Source organism: Protomyctophum parallelum (assembly GCF_964188405.1).
Source record: "Protomyctophum parallelum genome assembly, chromosome: 19".
Classification (NCBI taxonomy): Eukaryota; Metazoa; Chordata; class Actinopteri; order Myctophiformes; family Myctophidae; genus Protomyctophum; species Protomyctophum parallelum.
The window spans coordinates 44,898,985-44,922,855 of NC_139717.1; the positions used below are offsets into that span (position 1 = coordinate 44,898,985).

General features: G+C 40.1%; 1 protein-coding gene and 1 long non-coding RNA gene across 2 annotated transcripts; both read left to right on the top strand.

The window, feature by feature from the left end:
- Nucleotides 1-1,475: 1,475 nt before the first annotated feature.
- LOC310877015 (Fc receptor-like protein 5) lies at nucleotides 1,476-11,488 on the top strand (the record flags this gene model as incomplete). The annotated part of the gene is made up of 11 exons (XM_083790661.1): nucleotides 1,476-1,514; nucleotides 1,979-2,014; nucleotides 2,609-2,884; nucleotides 3,502-3,610; nucleotides 5,179-5,297; nucleotides 6,428-6,703; nucleotides 8,131-8,433; nucleotides 8,603-8,860; nucleotides 9,303-9,566; nucleotides 10,313-10,425; nucleotides 11,417-11,488. Exons 1-11 carry the CDS (start codon nucleotides 1,484-1,486, stop codon nucleotides 11,486-11,488), a joined length of 1,857 nt encoding a protein of 618 aa, XP_083646787.1. The 5' UTR covers nucleotides 1,476-1,483.
- Nucleotides 4,101-5,167, top strand: LOC310876257. Its single transcript, XR_014570711.1, has 3 exons — nucleotides 4,101-4,240; nucleotides 4,640-4,909; nucleotides 5,065-5,167. It is a non-coding gene; the product is annotated as an uncharacterized lncRNA (long non-coding RNA).
- Nucleotides 11,489-23,871: the final 12,383 nt, after the last annotated feature.

Sequence of the window (23,871 nt, forward strand, 5' to 3'; positions counted from 1 at the left end):
AAACAAAATATGTTTCCATAAAGATGAGAGTGAGTAGAACAAAAGTAACTCATTTTTATTCCTGTTATTTAAAGGTTTAAAAAAAAAACACTTTTTTTGGGGTGTCACGTCACTGACCCATATATCCTTGCCTTATTAGCTTCCAGCGCTGTCTAAACAACATGGCTCTGCAACACTTCAATCCACTAATCATACAACATTATAGGCTACTCTTTGCTTTCCCAGCTGGCCTTGTGTTGTTGTGTAATGATGGACAGTTGATAGCGGAATAGATAGAGTGCAAGAAGTGGTGTACGTCTTTTAATGTGATTTAAATAATGTTTTAATGTGATCTCTGTCAAGTATGCTTTTTAACAGCATGAATACGTGTGTGTGTGTGTGTGTGTGTGTGTGTGTGTGTGTGTGTGTGTGTGTGTGTGTGTGTGTGTGTGTGTGTGTGTGTGCACTAGAGTTCTCATCGGGCCCGAAAATTAACCCTTTTACTGCTGCCATTTATTGAGAAATTAGGACCTAATTCATGCCAGCATTTTTTTAATTTGAGCTCTTATTTTGAAAAGCCACATTTTGCCTCAACCGGAAGTGAGCTTATCCCTGCCAGCTTTACGTTGCCAAGACAACCTTTGTTTACATGATCGAAAAATGCCGGTACATTTTTGCACTCCACAACGTCGGCTCGTGCCGTCAAAGAAACGCTGTTTTGACCAAAAATGCCATCTGGGACAAGGAATAGGAGATACAGGCGATTGAAAGAAACGGATAGAATGGATTCTTATGGCGACGGTGAATTAATATGAACGATCCAGTGCAGTGCTAACAACAGTGCTAGCTAACCGGCTAACGTGAGTAGCATTATGGCTTGATCAATCATATGCACTAATAAAGGGCAATTGCCGAAGGGCTTCGGCAATGGCAGCAAGCGTTAATATCAAATTAATGCTTCAATTGCCGAAGGGCTTCGGCAATGGCAGGAAGACGGTTAAGGCCCGGCCCTAACTGTGCCCTAACTGATCAGGCCCCAGGCCCGGCCCGGCCCGACTAATTAGCATAGATTTTAGGCCCGATCCGGCCCTAAAATGTCGGGCCTGGTCGGGTTTGTGCAGAATTTGAGAACTCTACACAGAGTAAAAGTGAAACGCCAGTCAGCACCATCTTCATAATAGATAAATACACAAACAGACAGAACAGAACTATTATTTTTATTATTCTAAACAAATTCAATATATATATATTTTTTTTTTCATGGAGCCCCAGGCCCGGCCCGGCCCTACTGATTAGCATACATTTTAGGCCCGGCCCGGCCCTAAAATGTCGTGTCGCTTGTGCGTGCGTGCGTGATCAGGCCATTTCCCTTCAGTGACCTGATGAAATGGAGCCACTACTGTGACTCTCTCTTTCTCTCTCTCTCTCTCTCTCTCTCTCTCTCTCAGTATTAGTTCAAAGTGAGTAGGAAGTAGTTTTCAGTCGTTCATCACAGGAGAGGATCATGCAGGGTCACATCTTTCTCTGTGTTCTCTGTGAGTATATATCACTATTCTATGGAAATAAATATGAGTATAAAACTAATGTCTGTACAGAGTTAAAAATGCAGTGAATTTAATGTTGGATGTTTTCACCTTGCTGTACATTTACCATGTCAATAGGCCTAATAATACTTTACTCTTGAAAATATAAAACATGTGATCATTCTATCGTCTTCTCAGGCCTTTGGGAAAAAAACATGATCATGATTATATTAGGGGAAAGATTTTTTTCTAAAAAGTGTAGGCCTACAGAAAGTGTGTGTTTTTATGTGGCCACCAGGCATTACGTATGCCTGGTTTGCCTGGTGGGTGTGGCCACATAAAAACACACACTTTCTGTGATAGGTGCTTAAAGCAACTTTATTGCTCATAAATCCTGTCTATTTTGTTCGAGCGTCATTAGCCATTCATATTAATACAACTACATGAATAATATTCTTTCATCAAATGCTTTTCAGTGCTGAGTAACCTCCTGCCACATGGACACAGTCAAGGTTAATATTAATTTTGATATCCATTCTCTTTATTATCCCAGTCTCAGTATGACATGCATTTATGCCAGTTCACTGTTATGTATAGTATTGAGTCATGTTTTGAGCGCCTACTCAACTTGTTACTTTGATTTACAGACTACAGTTTGTATCATTTGGCTTTGTGTGTTTGTGTAGAGCAGGGTTGCCCAGAAGGTAGATTGCAATCTATAGATATAAACTATTTTTGGTATCTGACTGCCACTAACTGATTAATTGATTGAGTGACAAAAAACCTTGCAGGGTCACGGACAATTTAGAATAGTTGGACTATTTTGTAATGTTTTAGCAAAAACATATATTAAAAAAAAGAGAAAAAGGCAAAGAAGTTTAGTGATGCAAGATAGGCCCCCTATTGTGGTCTGTATGAGAAACATTCTTAGAGCTCATCTATTAATCATCATATTTTGTATGATAAAATCATAAAAATACGATTACATATTTGTATGCAACTTTGTTCAAGAACTGCCCATCTAAAATGTTGCTACCGATAGCTAACGGTTGGACAGGGAATGTAGGCTTTCTTATGTCTTCTCTTATTGTGTTCTGTTTTAATAGAAGAAGCAGTGGGCAGGCCTGTTGTGGTCCTGCAGCCAAATAGGTCTCATGTCTTCAAAGGAGAGAGGATCACTTTCAAGTGTGAGATACAGGGGAGTGGTGATGCAGAATGGATGTATGAATGGATGACACCTAGGTCATCTCACTCCCAAGCTGAATTCAGCATCGACAGAGTCCAAAGGTCTGACAGTGGGGACTACAGATGTAAAGGCCATGCCAAGAATGACCCGCAGCCTTCCACACAGTGGAGTGATGCTGTTCAACTGACTGTGTCAGGTAAGTCACAATATCTCATTCATATATTAATGTCTATATTTTTTATTGGATCTTCGATCCACACAACTGGCCTTTCATGACACATCAACATATTCAACAGATTGATTGATTGATTGATTGATTGATTGATTGATTGTGTGTGTGTGTGTGTGTGTGTGTGTGTGTGTGTGTGTGTGTGTGTGTGTGGGTGTGGGTGAGGGGGGGGGGGGGGGGTGCGTGCGTGCGTGCATGTGTGCGTGCGTGCGTGAGTCTGTGTAAACTGAATGCTATGTGGGGAGTAGCAGAGACATGCAGACATTTTAAATCAGTAATAAATGCATTCCTACAGTTTCAACATGCTAGACAAGTAAAATAGTAAAGAAGTTCAACAAGGGTTCTATAAAAGGAACTAGTTAGAACGAATAGTCATCTATTCAGTCAGATTTTTATGGACTAATTAACTTACAGGTTACACATAACTGCTGCAGAGTATCACAACTAGTCCTTATTACTGTAGCTTTTGAATGAACTTCTGCTACTTACCAAAGTCTGTGGAGCTCCCCTTGGTGGAATGTACCATGTAATTAATTTAAATAACAATCACTGTTTTTAATCGATAGAAATGTTCTTTCCAACAGGCAACCCCAAGCCTGTCCTGAGTGTGTCTCCTCCATGGTTGAGCCCTGGAGCCTCGGTGACTCTGAGCTGTGAAGTTAAAAAATCATCTGCAGACTGGAGGTTCTACTGGTACAGAGCTGTTCCTACACCACCACACAACTCCTACACTTATGAGCTCTTACCTGGTAGCCTCCATGGGACTGTAGAAGGTTCCTACATCATTCACGGTCCTACAGGCACAGGAGGATATGTGTGTAGAGCTGGGAGAGGAGACCCACCTTATTACACTGAGTACAGCGAGCCTCACTTTGTGTGGTCTGGTGGTGAGTGGGACTCATTATTCATCATTCATAATTCTTCTAGGTTGTTTCCAAAACAATTTACAGAATAGACCCAGTGACTGAGACTGACTGATTTCACTCTATCATTTTGTATGCTCTATCAATCTGTCTCACGTCCTCTGTTTATAATATTTTACCCTTTGTGTTTTAGATAGTCATTCTTCAGCTTCTCTCACAGTGAGTCCTAACAGAACTCAACACTTCTTCTCTAAGTCTGTTTCACTGAGCTGTGAGGGACAACATACTGACTGGAGAGTGAAGAGTAACGCTACTGGTGAATTTAAAGTGCCTTCGCATAGCCATGAGCCAATGACCAGATATACATGGGATGTTGGCCAGTATAACCTCAAGACTGGAGTGTACTGGTGTGAGTCTGGATCGGGAGAGTACAGCAATGCTGTTAACATCACAGAACGCAGTGAGTCCTTCTACATCATTCACTACCTATAACAGAATGCCATTCCAATCATTATTAGCTAGCTATAGCATACATACAAGATTTGACTGAGGAGGTGACTAGTGAAATGGTCAAATTCATACATATTTCTATAACAGCATACATCAGAAATGTAAAGGTAACGATATATTGAAAGAGGTAAACACATGGGTTATTATTATGAATATTATTTATCTATAGGATACAGGCCTACTTTTACATTTGTTATACAAGGTAAGAATTTGACTGTTTCTGTGGTCACCCCGTCAAGCTTGAGTACTGTATGTGATTGTGACTGAGCTACATCAGAGGTGCATGGAGGAAACAGAGGAGGCTAATTCAAATCATGCATCCTTTTTTGCATGTTAACTTGTCTTACAGCTGGTTCTGTCATCCTGGTCAGTCCTGTCCACCCTGTGACTGAGGGACATTCTGTCACTCTACGATGCAAATACAAAGTCAACAAACAACAAACTGAGTCGTCTCTCTTCAAGGTGGAATTCTATAGAAATGAAGTACTGGTCCAAAATAAAATCAGCGATGAGATGATCATACCTGCTGTGTCTAAGTCTGATGAGGGATTCTACAAGTGTAAAAATCCTGGAGGACAGTCAGCACAGAGCTGGATGGCAGTGACATGCGAGTATACTGGTAACACACACACACTAAACATGTTTGTTAGCTGTATATAACAGTAGTTGTATTACAATGTCTCGCATAATTTCTATAGACTAATCTATGCTAAAATTAGTGGTTTTAATTCTAACCTATTTATTTAAAGTGCTATTTTCTTTGTCATCATATAGTGTGTCAACCTCCAGTGACTGATGAACCATCTAAACCTTCAGTGAATGGATCTCCTCCACCTTCAGTGAGTGGATCTACTCCACCTTCAGTGAGTGGATCTCCTCCACCTTCAGTGAGTGGATCTCCTCCACCTTCAGTGAGTGGATCTCCTCCACCTTCAGTGAGTGGATCTCCTCTACCTTCAGTGAGTGGATCTCCTCCACCTTCAGTGAGTGGATCTCCTCCACCTTCAGTGAGTGGACACAGTCAAGGTGAAGACTGATTTAATATTATATTCTCTTTATTCATTTTACATTTTATACTCCGCATATATGTAATGCACAGTGGTGGAGTATAAGTACTTTTACTTATATAATTTTGAGGTATTTGTACTTTACTTGAGTATTTCTAATTTCCAGTACTGAAAAAATGAGTTACTAATTACTTTGGAGATTTAAATTTGATTAGAAAACATACATTAACCACTTCAACAATATACATTTTGGCTATTTTCAATAGCTTTTGTACACATTTTGAACTTGAATGGGGACATTCACATGCGTGAAATGGGACATTCTGCAATATGAGTACTTTTACTTACACTTTCTGTGATAGGTGCTTAAAGGCAAGCAACATTATTGCTCATAAATCCTGTCTATTTTGTTCGAGCGTCATTAGCCATTCATATTAATACAACAACATGAATAATATTCTTTCATCAAATGTGTTTCAGTGCTGAGTAACCTCCTGCCACATGGACACAGTCAAGGTTAATATTACTTTTTGATATCCATTCTCTTTATTATCCCAGTCTCAGTATGACATGCATTTATGCCAGTTCACTGTTATGTATAGTATTGAGTCATGTTTTGAGCATCTACTCAACTTGTTACTTTGATTTACAGTTTGTATCATTTGGCTTTGTGTGTTTGTGTAGAGCAGGGTTGCCCAGAAGGTAGATTGCAATCTATGAATATATATAAACTATTTTTGGTATCTGACTGCCACTAACTGATTAATTGATTGAGCGACATAAAAAACCTACCAATTCCATGTTCCCATCTGGTCACAATGTAGAATAGTTGCACTATTTTGTAATGTTTTTAAAAATAGCAACAAAAAAAACAAAAACAAAAAAAAGAGAAAAAGGCAAAGAAGTTTAGTGACGCAAGATAGGGCCCCTATTGTGGTCTGTATGAAAAACATTCTTAGGGCTCATCTATTAATCATCATATTTTGTATGATAAAATCATAAAAATATGATTACATATTTGTATGCAATTTTGTTCAAGAACTGCCCATCTAATATGTTGCTACCGACGGTTGGACATCAGGGATTGTAGGCTTTCTTATGTCTTCTCTTATTGTGTTCTGTTTTAATAGAAGAAGCAGTGGGCAGGTCTGTTGTGGTCCTGCAGCCAAATAGGTCTCACGTCTTCAAAGGAGAGAGGATCACTCTCAAGTGTGAGATACAGGGGAGCGGTGACGCAGAATGGATGTATAAATGGGAGACACCTAGGTCATCTCACTCCCAAGCTGAATTCAGCATCAACAGAGTCCAAAGGTCTGACAGTGGTTACTACGGCTGTAGAGGCCTAGCCAAGAATGGCCCACAGCCTTCCACACAGTGGAGTGATGCTGTTGAACTGACTGTGTCAGGTAAGTCACAATATCTCATTTATATATTATTACTTGCGCAAGCAGATGTTTATGCAGAAAAACATCAAATCTGTGCCTGTTTTGCTGGGACCAAATGACCACAAATGACCATATTTCTTACGTCATCATTTAGAGCTAGTCATACGTATACTATATACATAATCAGTAAAAATAAAATAGCAAATTGTGCCTGATCTGCTGGGACCAGAGTATGTGGTGTGTATATGTATGACTAGCTCTTAATGACGACGTAAGAAATATGGTCATTTGTGGTCATTTGGTCCCAGCAAACCAGGCACAGATTTGCTGTTTTCTTGCATAAACATCAAATGGCGGGACAGCTGTCACGGTTTTTGGCGCAAAGTAACCACAGTATACCGCTAATCAACTTACAACTACACACTCTATATAGTATATATGTATACGTATATAGTATATGCCTATATACTATACTATATATAGTATATGCCTATATAGTATATGCCTGCTTTGCTGGGACCAAACGACCACAAATGACCATATCTCTTACGTCATCATTTAGAGCTAGTCATACGTATACTATATACATAATCAGTAAAAATAAAATAGCAAGTTGTGCCTGATCTGCTGACCAGAGTATGTGGTGTGTATATGTATGACTAGCTCTTCACCCAAACTTATATAGATAGAAACTTGAATCATACTTAATAATACTAGGTGTTTATATGCATAAAGTAGGTAGGTAGCAAATAGTTACATCTAAAAATTATACATTTCAAACGTTCCTTCACAGAGATACTGAGATTTGACAATTTACAGCGGTCGAAAGGACTTGCGCGCTCTGCTTGCGCACTAGTTGGCCATTTATGCAAGTATGCACTCAACAGAGTGCAGTTCTAGTTGTCTATATTTTTAATTGGATCTTCCACACAACTGGCATTTCATGACACATCAACATCTGCAACATATTGATGGATTGATTGATTGTGTGTGTGTGTGTGTGTGTGTGTGTGTTGTGTGTGTGTGTGTGTGTGTGTGTGTGTGTGTGTGTGTGTGTGTGTGTGTGTGTGTGTGTGTGTGTGTGCGCGTGCGTGCTTGCGTGTGTGCGCACGTCATTTTAAATCAGTAATAAATGCATTCCTACAGTTTCAACATGCTAGACAAGTAAAATAGCAAAGAAGTTCAACAAGGGTTCTATAAAAGGAACTGGTTAGAACGAATAGTCATCTATTCAGTCAGCTCTTTATGGAGGACTTGAAATGAACAAACTAATTAACTTACAGGTTACACATAACTGCTGCAGAGTATCACAACTAGTCCTTATTAGCTTTTGAATGAACTTCTGCTACTTACCAAAGTCTGTGGAGCTCCCCTTGGTGGAATGTACCATGTCATTATGTTAAATAACAAACACTGTCTTTAATCAATAGAAATGTTCTTTCCAACAGACAAACCCAAGCCTGTCCTGAGTGTGTCTCCTCCATGGTTGAGCCCTGGAGCCTCAGTGACTCTGAGCTGTGAAGTTAAAGAATCATCTGCAGACTGGAGGTTCTACTGGTACAGAGCTGTTCCTACACCACCACACAACTCCTACACGTATGAGCTCTTAACTGGTATCCTCCATGGGACTGTAGAAGGTTCCTACATCATTCATGGTCCTACAGGCACAGGAGGATATGTGTGTAGAGCTGGGAGAGGAGACCCACCTTATTACACTGAGTACAGCGAGCCTCGCTTTGTGTGGTCTGGTGGTGAGTGGGACTCATTATTCATCATTCATAATTCTTCTAGGTTGTTTCCAAAACAATTTACAGAATAGACCCAGTGACTGAGACTGACTGATTTCACTCTATCATTTTGTATGCTCTATCAATCTGTCTCACGTCCTCTGTTTATAATATTTTACCCTTTGTGTTTCAGATCGTAATTCTTCAGCTTCTCTCACAGTGAGTCCTAACAGAACTCAACACTTCCTCTCCAAGTCTGTTTCACTGAGCTGTGAGGGACAAAATACTGAATGGAAAGTTAATAGTTACCCTGGTGGACTGTCTTCACCTGAAAGAGGGCAAATGACCAGCTACACATGGGTTGTCGGCAAGTTCAAACTCATCAGTGGAGTGTACTGGTGTGAGTCTGGATTGGGAGAGTACAGCAATGCTGTCAACATCACAGCACGCGGTGAGTCCAGCCAAGCCTACTTCCTTCACTACCTAACAGAATGCCATCTACTCGTCAGTAGCATTAGCAATTTAGCATACATTACTGATTTGACTGAGGAGGTGACTGGTGGAATGGTCAAAATCTTATCTTTTCTCTAACAGTGTACATCAGAAATGTAAAGGTAATCCTGTAATCTGTCGGGGTAAATTAAGTGCATGTGGATTTGATTAATTAAACTATAGGTTGAAACAACCTTTTAATTTGGATGTTTTGACAGTCAGCATCAAATTTAACAAGGTCGTGTCTCCATGCTAAATGTCAGATTTAAGAAGTTTCAACTTTATTATTATCAACATTATCCTATCTGTAGGATACAGGACTACTATTATTTTTTTGATACATGGAGGAGGACACAAATACATTAAAAGTATGTATGTTTTTCTTGCACCTTGTCTTACAGCTGGTTCTGTCATCCTGGTCAGTCCTGTCCACCCTGTGACTGAGGGACATTATGTCATTCTACAATGCAAAAACAAAATTGTCTCGTCTGAGTCGTCTCTCTTCAACGTGGAATTCTATAGAAATGAAGTACTGGTCCAAAATAATACCAGCGAGGAGATGATCATACCTGCTGTGTCTAAGTCTGATGAGGGATTCTACAGGTGTAAAGATCCTGGAGGAAAGTCAGCACAGAGCTGGATGGCAGTGGCATGCGAGTATACTGGTAACAATTGTTGTCTCCACCAGGTCAAAGGCGTTGTCGGGATTACGTTTACGTCCCCGTCTGTCATTCTGTCCTGTTGGCTGTGCACACACACTCCCTGGAGGCAAAATCTCTGCCCCAAACAGAGATTGGACGCACGCACACACACACACACACGCACACACACACACACACACACACACACACACACACACACACACACACACATGCACGCACACGCACACACACACACACACACACACACACACACACACACACACTAAGCATGTTTGTTGTTTGTTGCATGGGCGGAGCTTGGGGGGGTTCAGGGGGTGCACTGCACCCCCTAAAAAAAAAAAAAAAAAAAACTTAAACTTTAATACCTTCTGGCTTCTGACTGTAGTTTGTAATCATCTCTCTTATCATGATATGATGACTCGCTGTATGGCTGTAGTGCATGTGTGTGAGCTGCTGTACTACCTAAATAACTAATTTTTAGGGGTTAGGGCATTGTAAAAACGCTAAAATAATAAAATAAAGGTTAAAAAAATCGCGCGCGCACGCTGCGCGTGCGCGCGGGTGTCGTTGGCCAAGCAGTCGCACCCCCCACCGTCAACTTCAAGCTCCGCCTATGGTTTGTTGGCTGTATATAACAGTAGTTGAATTACAATGTCTCGCAGAATTTCTATAGACTAAATTATGCTAAAATGAGTTGTTCTATAATTCAAACCTATTTATTTAAAGTGCTATTTTCTTTGTCATCACAGTGTGTCAACCTTCAGTGACTGATGAACCATCTAAACCTTCAGTGAGTGGATCTCCTCCACCTTCAGTGAGTGGATCTCCTCCAACTACAGTGAGTGGATCTCCTGCACCTTCAGTGAGTGGATCTGCTCCACCTTCAGTAACTGCAGCACCAGCTGAGGAACGGAGTTCCGCAGTGTGGTTGATTGTAGGACTTCTTCCTGCCATGATTCTTCTACTGACCATCCTGCTGATCGTGCTGCGTCGACACAGAACATCTAAAAGTGAGAAACAATCTTACATCTATATAAAATCTTTATAGGAATCATGTATCCTTATAATATAGGAAACATGCAGCAGTACGTTGTGCCACTAAACAGCAGAGGACTAAAACATTATTTCAATGGTTTTCATACACCTTTCATGCCAAGGAATCACCCCGGTGTACTATGCAGTAGGCCTGGGCCATGTACAGTATGTACTGATAACTCATAACTGAGAGTGTGTAGAGTTTACGGGCTATATCTTGTGCCACCCCTTATCCCTAAACCTATTTGTCTTTTTTTTTTTTTTTTTTAACATTCTAAAATACTCTTCCAATCTACATCGACACGTTGAGAGCTTGTAAGATAAGCTATTTTAACTATTTTAAAATGTTTTAAAATAGTAAAAAATGGCAAATAAGTTTAGGGATAAGGGGTAAGATATAGTAGCTATAGATGTTCTCCCCATGTCCCCCATGTAGGATAGGTATACCCTCACAAAATGCATGCAGTACTCTCTCTGAAAAACATCAGTGTACAAAATGACCCCACTTTGAGAACCACTGCACTATTTAACGTGTTTTACCATTTCTTTTTTTTTTATTGCAGATCTTCCATGTTACATCAGGTATGACTATGTGTACGCGACTCTCACTCTGTCTAACCCTGTCTGCTGATGGCTCACCAGCTTTGTGTCACCTGTCTGTCTGTCCACTAGCACCTCCTACAGTTTGTTCAGGGCATCTGTTCAGCATTGAGTGGAGCTGCCTGGGATCTCAAGTCTGCATGCATATGACCACGTGGCATGTAGTGGTACATTCAACGATCTCCTCCTAAATCTTTAATATCTTTATCTTGAACTAGATCCATCCTGTCCCGGGGAACCAATCAGAACTCAGCAGCAGACCAGAGGACCAACCAGCTGAGAGCAGGTAGGCCTACAGATGATGGAGACACCCCGCATCAGCATGGTCAGCCTTTCAACCAATCACAATCAATCAATCAATCAATCAATCAATAAATCAATCAATCGGCTACTTTATAACACATTGTTATTCAAATGTGGATTTTTTTATGATAATTGTGTGAATCAGACATTGACGCTTATGGATGTCTGTGGTAACTAATGTCTTTCAGATGAACCTGCAGCAGAGTCCAGTGACGCCATATATTCAGAGATTGACAAGGAAAGGAAGGGTGAGCGAATGCACACACAGATCACGTGTGTGTGTACAGTAATGTTGTCATCAATACACAATGAGTGTCGGAGTGTACTTCATAATATTGTAAGTCTAATATCACACGTACTGTTCATCACCTGAAGCCGACAGTAGTTGGTGCATTTATATAGCGCCTTTATCCAAGGCGTTTTACATAGATTGTGCATTACATTCACCCAGTCTTACATTCACCGATGGCAGCGGAAACCATTTCGACACTAACACTGGGGAAGCCCGGGTTCGAACTGGCAACCGCAAGGTTGCCATCCAGCCACTGTACCCCTGAGCCACCGCCGCACTCAGTAGTCTTAGGGTACAATCATTCATTTCGTATAGCTAAACAGAAATGCTACATGAACTGAACTGAACAGGTCTACCAGAATAGAAGGCTGTGCCTATATTATATTATATTTTATTGTATATATTATTGCAAGCATTTCAAAATCACACCCGTGTGAAGTGAAGTGACAAAACAAACATTAAATTATCTTTATTGTTAATGGGATTTAATGTTTGTGTTAGGGACAAGATGACGTACATTTTCCCTTCATTGTCAATGGCGTTTATAAAACATTAAACCTGTATATAGGAGGATAGCGCCTCTCAAAGATGCTTAATCAGTCACATATTTAAACCTGAGCTTTAACATTCCGCTGTAATATTATTGCATAATAACATAATTATTATTTAAATGTGATTTTGAAAAGAGGGTAAAGAGAGGAATTCAAGTGGAAATTATTTGTGTCTGTAATTTATCTCTCTGAAAAAACTCTGAGTGTACAAAAACCCCACTTTGAGAACCACTGCACTATTTAACTTTTATTTTATTTTATTGCAGATAATCCATGTTGCGTCAGGTATGACTATGTGTACACGACTCTCACTCTGTCTAACCCTGTCTGCTGATGGCTCACCAGCTTTGTGTCACCTGTCTGTCTGTCCACTAGCACCTCATACAGGTTGTTCAGGGCATCTGTTCAGCATTGAGTGTAGCTGGGATCTTAATATAAGTATGCATGCATTATGTGGTGAAACTCTTCACTGTCAGGTTAAACAAATTAAATCTCTGGTGTTTCAGAGGAGACATGTGGTTGTCTAGTCTCTACACCACTGTCCTCTAGCCTGACTGACTTTGTCAAGTTATTGGGAAAGAAAATAACAGATCTAGAGCAGTGGTTTTCAACCCTTTTTATAGCAAGGCACATTATTTATTCAGCCTTTGAGTCACGGACCAGCACTTGATGACATTTAGCCTGATCAGACCCAAAACGTTGGATATTGTGTTGTCGTTGGATACGATTTTCTCCACATTTCCATGCTGTATTGACGTGGTACCATTAGGAGAGATAACAGGCAAACGTCAATAAAAATAGTAATTCTTCTAACTCTCACGATTCTGTAACCCATTTTTCACTCCTGTGTCAATTATCTAATGTGATCCTGGGCTCTACACACCCTCCGCCAACCTATAGTCCCCATATATGGGGGACATGGGGAGAGCAACGGACTTGAACTCACTTCCTTCATGCCTGCGTGTCCAAGTTTGCTCCTTTTACACCTGACAGGGGGGAGTTTCCCTGGTTGGACCCTCAAGGACCACTGGTTGAAAAGCACTGATCTAGAGTTTTGGATGCATTACCGCAGTCATAATAGGTTATTTGACCTTTGTTCAGTATATGGTGCATATATATATAGCGCCTTTTATCCAAGGCACTTTACATAGATTGTGCATTATACATTCACCCATTCACACACACATTCATACACCGATGGTGGTGGAAACCATGCAAGGCACCAACCAGCTCATCAGGAGCAATTAGGGGTTCAGTGTCTTGCTCAAGGACACTTCGACACTAACTCTAGGGGAGCCCACAGGGTTTGAACTGTGGCCACCTGAGCCACCACCACTGCCCCCAGAGTGAGAGTGCCTCATATTTGTCTCTCCAAACTGTTGCCGGTGGTTCTGTGCACTAGCTTGCCATCTTTAGCAGGTTAACACCCATAAACTATAACTCTGTGACAGTTATGTTCAAGGGAGAAATTCATGAGTTGATGAGGAGAGCTAGCCTCGCGTTGCGAATATACCACTGTGCTGCCTCGGGGCATATGCATATGCATTAGGGGCGGATGAAGTCTGGAGGAGAGCGGGGCTGCTGCTAATTGTGGGCAAAGTAGCCGTGTGTATGTGTGTGTGCGTGCGTGCGTGTGTGTGTGCATACACGTGGCATGGAGTGGTACATTCAATGATCTCCTAAATCTTTCATATCTTTATGTTGGACTATAGATCCATCGAGTCCCGGGGAACCAATCAGAACTCAGCAGCAGACCAGAGGACCAACCAGCTGAGAGAAGGTACAGATGATGGACACACCCCGCATCAGCATGGTCAGCCTTTCAATCAATCAATCAATCGGCTACTTTCTAACACAAATGTGGATTTGTTTTGGAATTTTACAGAATTACAGAGATGAATTATGATAATTGGGTGAATCAGACTGCAAAGAGAAGAATAAGTCTGCATACCGTTTTGAAAGCTCTCCAAAAACTTTATTTACCAAGGCGGGGTAAAAAACACAACGTTTGGGCCTCTGTGGTCTTCGTCAGGTGTGCAGACTTATTCTTTCTTTTGCAGTCTGTTTCTTTTTAGTTCGAGCACCCGTTGAATTAACCCGGGATGTGCGTGCACCTCCTGGCCAATTGTGTGAATCAGACATTGATGCTTATGGATGTCTATGGTAACTCATTTATTTCAGATGAACCTGCAGCAGAGTCCAGTGACGGCATATATTCAGAGATTGAACTCAAAGATATGGACAAGGAAAGGATGGGTGAGCGAATGCACACACAGCTCACACTGGCGCGCGTGTGTGTGTGTGTGTGTGTGTGTGTGTGTGTGTGTGTGTGTGTGTGTGTGTGTGTGTGTGTGTGTGTGTGTGTGTGTGTGTGTGTGCGTGCGTGTGTGTGCGTGCGTGTGTGTGTACAGTAATGTTGTCATCAATACACAATGAGTGTCAGAGTGTACTTCATAATAATGTAAGTCTAATATCACACTGTTCTCACATGAAGCCTACAGTAGTCTTACTGGGCTGTATTTTGCGTGTCTTAAGTACCAGGTCTTATTCCCTAACTTGAGTAAACTAAAGACCTGGACCTGGTGTGATCAATGCCATTTGGCTATTCTGAGTGGCCAAAGAGCATTGACCACGCCTCCAGGTCTTTAGTTAAGTTAGGTAATAAGACCTGATACTTAAGACACGCAAAATACAGCCCACTGTGTCTTAGGGTACAATCATTCATTTCGTATAGCTAAACAGAAATGCGAAATGAACTATTTCTATTAGGCTATATAAAGGCAGTTTCAATTACAGGCTTAACAGGTGCAAGCATTTGTGAAGTGAGGCGCTAATATATTAGGTCACATTCCCACCTAATTGGGATTCTTGCATATTTAATTTGCTGCGGTTTGCCTTCACACTGTCATCCGCAGCAATTGGAAACGCAGCAGGGGGGACCTTTATCAATGTGTTCCATTCATAAACTAGGCTACACAGTGAAATCTATGGTGATAAAATGATACTCATAACGTGCATGTGTCGTACCGACTGGGACTGGACAGGAGTCCAAAGCTGTATATAGGAGGGCCCCTCAAAAAAAAGTCACATATTTAAACCTGAGCTTTAATGTTCTGCTGTAATATTATTGCATAATAACATATGATTATTTAAATGTGATTTTGAAAAGAGAGTGTTAGATTTGACAGAATTATAGAGATGAATTCAAGTGGAAATTATTTGTGTCTGTAATTTATGGACAATTACCACGTCTATGATCGTTCTTTAATAAGTCCAGTGACGCGACATATTCACAGATTGAACTCAAGTACATGGACAAGGAAAAGAATGGTGAACAGAAATAAACATGAAAAGATTGCAGAATTACTGTACATTTCAAGCACAACTCAAAACAAGAACTGTTAAATGTGGACTTTTTCAGAGTCCAGTGACGCGACATATTCACAGATTTAACTCAAGTACATGGACAAGGAAAATAATGGTGAGCGAACACAATACATGAAATTAACATGAAAAATGTGCAGAATTACAGTACATTTCAAGCACAACTCAATACAAAAACTGTTAACTGTGGACGACACCATAAAGCATTTGACTTGTTTACAATAGGGCCCACCATTTTCAATTCATCATAACATTTAGAGACGTACAAAATATACACTTCTATATAGCCAAAGACTGGAAATCATCATAAAAAGACGTAAAAAGGGAAACGAAACATATACGGGGAAAAGGGGTTGGTGGGGGATTCAGGTTTTACAGGGGGCCAGTTTTGAATTGCAGCCGTCCGTAGGTGGCTTTTGAGAGCGGGTTTGAAGAATGAAACTATTAAAAACAGACACCTCACGTGAATTAACTTGATTGATTCACATTTAGATCTTAATGGAAAACAAACTGATCAATGTTGGCAGTGCTGCATCAGGGATATAGAGCACTAAGATTTAGACTCTTGTGGATGTATTGTTGAGGTTGGAGGACGGACACCAGCTATATATAGAGCTCCGAACATGTGCAAATGCAAATATAAGGTCCCAAATGTTAGAGGGGTCTGCGGGGTGCTTGTGCAATGTCCCTAGTTTTCAATCAATAGGCCTATAAAGAAGTGTTTTAATCTGGCCGTTTGTGGACGATTCTGTCTGAATCCCATGACTCCGCTCTCAAAGGGTACCTACGGGCGGCTGCATGCAATTCGAAACTGGACCTCGTAAAATCTGATTCCCCCTTCCCCCCTCTTTTCCTTTGTACCTCCTTACATGATTTCCTGTTTTTTTATATAGAAGTGTATATTTGTTTGTCTCTAAATGTTCTGATGAATTGAAAATGGTGCACCCTGTTGTAAACAAGTGTAATGCTTTATCAGTGTGTCGTCCACAGTTAACAGTCTTTGAATTGAGTTGTGCTTTCAAGTGAAATGTATACCCATTCTGCAAACTGTTAATAAATACTTAAATCAATCAATTTCAATCAAGTTCCCATAATATGGCCAACTAAAATGTAAAATCTGTTATGGCTGTTACTGTATGTCCACGGAAGAAACACAGAGGTGTTTTCTAATGGTCATGTCACATAATATTTGCTGCACCAAACCCTGTGGAATGCATTCCCCAAACTCTCAGAGACATGCCCCCACCATCCAAGCCTTCAATATTGCTTTCCCCAGCTATCTATTCCACTGTTTTAATTTATTTATTAACTTGATTTTGATATTGACTTGATTTCTTACAATTCTTCCCCTAATAAAGATGTCTCATGTCCCCCTTGTAAAGCATATTTGGGTACTCAGAAAAGCTCTATATAAAGTATTCAATTTGAGATATTATTACTACAAAAACAATGTTTTATTGCTTAAACTTATTTATTCACTATTCATTGATTCACTAGTACACCAAAATCCATAAAAAAAAATACTGCAGGTTAAAATATTGATATGCGATTAATTGAGATTAATTAATTACAAAGCCTCTGATTAAATAAGATTATTCTTTGTAATCGCGAGTCCCAGCCCTATTACAAATACATTCAAAACTCGGGGTCAATGAATCATGGACAAATAGAATAGGCTACTGTCAATGGAGTAAGTATGCTGTCAACTGGAAATGATAATAAATGGAGGTGTTTGGATGTTGGAGAAACAAACTGATAGTACTGATAGTAGCTAATCTTCTTGAAGTTAAGAATGAACTGGCCGCCGTGCTGAGCCGATGTTGTGTCATGCATGGTTGCTGTGTGTGTGCAGAACCTGGCTGTGGTGTTTGCATGACACCCAGCTTTTTCTAGTAGCAGTTTTTGTATTGACTTTGTGCTTTCGTTTGAAATGGACCCATTCTACATGACTGTGAATGTTCAGTCAATGTTCAACAAGTGAGCCATACAGCCAGATCGAGCCATTGTAGGCTACTTGGCTACTGCAAGCATGCCTGTGTGTGTGTGTGTGTGTGCACCGTTTAGCTATAAATATGATTTCTGAAATTATTTTATTAATTATTATTAATTATTAATTATTTAAAATCAATGCTGGTAAGACCCGCAACATGTGGGCATGTTAATTATTTTGAAAGTACTCAGTACCCGAATGCAATGCACACAAACATTATGTAAAGACAAACAAAACGTAATATTTTGAGGGGAAAAATAAGAATAAAATCAAATAAAAGGCAAAAGAAGAAGAAGAAAGTGCATGTGCATGCATGCGGCACACCTGCACACGGCACACCTGCACTGCAGGGTGTACAGCATGTGTGGATTCATGTGTTTATAATGTACAACTCACCCACATGAGGAAATAACACAATGCATTTTGTCTGAGACTGAGTAATCTGCACAGTGGCAGTCAATGTAATTCATAATGTTGGTCTAATATCACACTGTCACGATCACATAAAACCCACAGTAGATCATCTGTGTCCTCCTAACAGTGTGAAACAATTTTTTTGGATTGGTAGGCCTATAGCCAAGGTAACTATGGCTAAACATAAATAATACAACATTAACTTAATTGATCACGTGTATATCAGAAGGTGGCGCCAACATCCATGATTAACTCAATGGCTTTCAAGTTGCTGAAAAATGTAATTTACAGTAGCATTGTAAATGTACTTCAATCATGATAACACAACCGTTTTGAAAGCTCCCCAAAAACTTTATTTACCAAGGCGGGGTAAAAAACACAACGTTTGGGCCTCTGTGGTCTTCGTCAGGTGTGCAGACTTATTCTTTCTTTTGCAGTCTGTTTCTTTTTAGTTCGAGCACCCGTTGAATTAACCCGGGATGTGGGTGCACCTCCTGGCCAATTGTGTGAATCAGACATTGATGCTTATGGATGTCTATGGTAACTCATTTATTTCAGATGAACCTGCAGCAGAGTCCAGTGACGGCATATATTCAGAGATTGAACTCAAAGATATGGACAACGAAAGGATGGGTGAGCGAATGCACACACAGCTCACACTGGCGTGTGTGTGTGTGTGTGTGTGTGTGTGTGTGTGTGTGTGTGTGTGTGTGTGTGTGTGTGCGTGTGCGTGTGCGTGTGCGTGTGCGTGCGTGCGTGCGTGTGTGTGTACAGTAATGTTGTCATCAATACACAATGAGTGTCAGAGTGTACTTCATAATAATGTAAGTCTAATATCACACTGTTCTCACATGAAGCCTACAGTAGTCTTACTGGGCTGTATTCTGCGTGTCTTAAGTACCAGGTCTTATTCCCTAACTTGAGTAAACTAAAGACCTGGACCTGGCGTGATCAATGCCATTTGGTTATTCTGAGTGGCCAAAGAGCATTGACCACGCCTCCAGGTCTTTAGTTAAGTTAGGTAATAAGACCTGATACTTAAGACACGCAAAATACAGCCCACTGTGTCTTAGGGTACAATCATTCATTTCGTATAGCTAAACAGAAATGCGAAATGAACTATTTCTATTAGGCTATATAAAGGCAGTTTCAATTACAGGCTTAACAGGTGCAAGCATTTAAAAATCACACCCGTGTGAAGTGAGGCGCTAATATATTAGGTCACATTCCCACCTAATTGGGATTCTTGCATATTTAATTTGCTGCGGTTTGCCTTCACACTGTCATCCGCAGCAATTGGAAACGCAGCAGGGGGGACCTTTATCAATGTGTTCCATTCATAAACTAGGCTACACAGTGGAATCTATGGTGATAAAATTATACTCATAACGTGCATGTGTCGTACCGACTGGGACTGGACAGGAGTCCAAACCTGTATATAGGAGGGCCCCTCAAAAAAAAGTCACATATTTAAACCTGAGCTTTAATGTTCTGCTGTAATATTATTGCATAATAACATATGATTATTTAAATGTGATTTTGAAAAGAGAGTGTTAGATTTGACAGAATTATAGAGATGAATTCAAGTGGAAATTATTTGTGTCTGTAATTTATGGACAATTACCACGTCTATGATCGTTCTTTAATAAGTCCAGTGACGCGACATATTCACAGATTGAACTCAAGTACATGGACAAGGAAAAGAATGGTGAACAGAAATAAACATGAAAAGATTGCAGAATTACTGTACATTTCAAGCACAACTCAAAACAAGAACTGTTAAATGTGGACTTTTTCAGAGTCCAGTGACGCGACATATTCACAGATTTAACTCAAGTACATGGACAAGGAAAATAATGGTGAGCGAACACAATACATGAAATTAACATGAAAAATGTGCAGAATTACAGTACATTTCAAGCACAACTCAATACAAAAACTGTTAACTGTGGACGACACCATAAAGCATTTGACTTGTTTACAATAGGGCCCACCATTTTCAATTCATCATAACATTTAGAGACGTACAAAATATACACTTCTATATAGCCAAAGACTGGAAATCATCATAAAAAGACGTAAAAAGGGAAACGAAACATATACGGGGAAAAGGGGTTGGTGGGGGATTCAGGTTTTACAGGGGGCCAGTTTTGAATTGCAGCCGTCCGTAGGTGGCTTTTGAGAGCGGGTTTGAAGAATGAAACTATTAAAAACAGACACCTCACGTGAATTAACTTGATTGATTCACATTTAGATCTTAATGGAAAACAAACTGATCAATGTTGGCAGTGCTGCATCAGGGATATAGAGCACTAAGATTTAGACTCTTGTGGATGTATTGTTGAGGTTGGAGGACGGACACCAGCTATATATAGAGCTCCGAACATGTGCAAATGCAAATATAAGGTCCCAAATGTTAGAGGGGTCTGCGGGGTGCTTGTGCAATGTCCCTAGTTTTCAATCAATAGGCCTATAAAGAAGTGTTTTAATCTGGCCGTTTGTGGACGATTCTGTCTGAATCCCATGACTCCGCTCTCAAAGGGTACCTACGGGCGGCTGCATGCAATTCGAAACTGGACCTCGTAAAATCTGATTCCCCCTTCCCCCCTCTTTTCCTTTGTACCTCCTTACATGATTTCCTGTTTTTTTATATAGAAGTGTATATTTGTTTGTCTCTAAATGTTCTGATGAATTGAAAATGGTGCACCCTGTTGTAAACAAGTGTAATGCTTTATCAGTGTGTCGTCCACAGTTAACAGTCTTTGAATTGAGTTGTGCTTTCAAGTGAAATGTATACCCATTCTGCAAACTGTTAATAAATACTTAAATCAATCAATTTCAATCAAGTTCCCATAATATGGCCAACTAAAATGTAAAATCTGTTATGGCTGTTACTGTATGTCCACGGAAGAAACACAGAGGTGTTTTCTAATGGTCATGTCACATAATATTTGCTGCACCAAACCCTGTGGAATGCATTCCCCAAACTCTCAGAGACATGCCCCCACCATCCAAGCCTTCAATATTGCTTTCCCCAGCTATCTATTCCACTGTTTTAATTTATTTATTAACTTGATTTTGATATTGACTTGATTTCTTACAATTCTTCCCCTAATAAAGATGTCTCATGTCCCCCTTGTAAAGCATATTTGGGTACTCAGAAAAGCTCTATATAAAGTATTCAATTTGAGATATTATTACTACAAAAACAATGTTTTATTGCTTAAACTTATTTATTCACTATTCATTGATTCACTAGTACACCAAAATCCATAAAAAAAAATACTGCAGGTTAAAATATTGATATGCGATTAATTGAGATTAATTAATTACAAAGCCTCTGATTAAATAAGATTATTCTTTGTAATCGCGAGTCCCAGCCCTATTACAAATACATTCAAAACTCGGGGTCAATGAATCATGGACAAATAGAATAGGCTACTGTCAATGGAGTAAGTATGCTGTCAACTGGAAATGATAATAAATGGAGGTGTTTGGATGTTGGAGAAACAAACTGATAGTACTGATAGTAGCTAATCTTCTTGAAGTTAAGAATGAACTGGCCGCCGTGCTGAGCCGATGTTGTGTCATGCATGGTTGCTGTGTGTGTGCAGAACCTGGCTGTGGTGTTTGCATGACACCCAGCTTTTTCTAGTAGCAGTTTTTGTATTGACTTTGTGCTTTCGTTTGAAATGGACCCATTCTACATGACTGTGAATGTTCAGTCAATGTTCAACAAGTGAGCCATACAGCCAGATCGAGCCATTGTAGGCTACTTGGCTACTGCAAGCATGCCTGTGTGTGTGTGTGTGTGCACCGTTTAGCTATAAATATGATTTCTGAAATTATTTTATTAATTATTATTAATTATTAATTATTTAAAATCAATGCTGGTAAGACCCGCAACATGTGGGCATGTTAATTATTTTGAAAGTACTCAGTACCCGAATGCAATGCACACAAACATTATGTAAAGACAAACAAAACGTAATATTTTGAGGGGAAAAATAAGAATAAAATCAAATAAAAGGCAAAAGAAGAAGAAGAAAGTGCATGTGCATGCATGCGGCACACCTGCACACGGCACACCTGCACTGCAGGGTGTACAGCATGTGTGGATTCATGTGTTTATAATGTACAACTCACCCACATGAGGAAATAACACAATGCATTTTGTCTGAGACTGAGTAATCTGCACAGTGGCAGTCAATGTAATTCATAATGTTGGTCTAATATCACACTGTCACGATCACATAAAACCCACAGTAGATCATCTGTGTCCTCCTAACAGTGTGAAACAATTTTTTTGGATTGGTAGGCCTATAGCCAAGGTAACTATGGCTAAACATAAATAATACAACATTAACTTAATTGATCACGTGTATATCAGAAGGTGGCGCCAACATCCATGATTAACTCAATGGCTTTCAAGTTGCTGAAAAATGTAATTTACAGTAGCATTGTAAATGTACTTCAATCATGATAACACAACCGTTTTGAAAGCTCCCCAAAAACTTTATTTACCAAGGCGGGGTAAAAAACACAACGTTTGGGCCTCTGTGGTCTTCGTCAGGTGTGCAGACTTATTCTTTCTTTTGCAGTCTGTTTCTTTTTAGTTCGAGCACCCGTTGAATTAACCCGGGATGTGGGTGCACCTCCTGGCCAATTGTGTGAATCAGACATTGATGCTTATGGATGTCTATGGTAACTCATTTATTTCAGATGAACCTGCAGCAGAGTCCAGTGACGGCATATATTCAGAGATTGAACTCAAAGATATGGACAACGAAAGGATGGGTGAGCGAATGCACACACAGCTCACACTGGCGTGTGTGTGTGTGTGTGTGTGTGTGTGTGTGTGTGTGTGTGTGTGTGTGTGTGTGTGTGTGTGCGTGTGCGTGTGCGTGTGCGTGTGCGTGCGTGCGTGTGTGTGTACAGTAATGTTGTCATCAATACACAATGAGTGTCAGAGTGTACTTCATAATAATGTAAGTCTAATATCACACTGTTCTCACATGAAGCCTACAGTAGTCTTACTGGGCTGTATTCTGCGTGTCTTAAGTACCAGGTCTTATTCCCTAACTTGAGTAAACTAAAGACCTGGACCTGGCGTGATCAATGCCATTTGGTTATTCTGAGTGGCCAAAGAGCATTGACCACGCCTCCAGGTCTTTAGTTAAGTTAGGTAATAAGACCTGATACTTAAGACACGCAAAATACAGCCCACTGTGTCTTAGGGTACAATCATTCATTTCGTATAGCTAAACAGAAATGCGAAATGAACTATTTCTATTAGGCTATATAAAGGCAGTTTCAATTACAGGCTTAACAGGTGCAAGCATTTAAAAATCACACCCGTGTGAAGTGAGGCGCTAATATATTAGGTCACATTCCCACCTAATTGGGATTCTTGCATATTTAATTTGCTGCGGTTTGCCTTCACACTGTCATCCGCAGCAATTGGAAACGCAGCAGGGGGGACCTTTATCAATGTGTTCCATTCATAAACTAGGCTACACAGTGGAATCTATGGTGATAAAATTATACTCATAACGTGCATGTGTCGTACCGACTGGGACTGGACAGGAGTCCAAACCTGTATATAGGAGGGCCCCTCAAAAAAAAGTCACATATTTAAACCTGAGCTTTAATGTTCTGCTGTAATATTATTGCATAATAACATATGATTATTTAAATGTGATTTTGAAAAGAGAGTGTTAGATTTGACAGAATTATAGA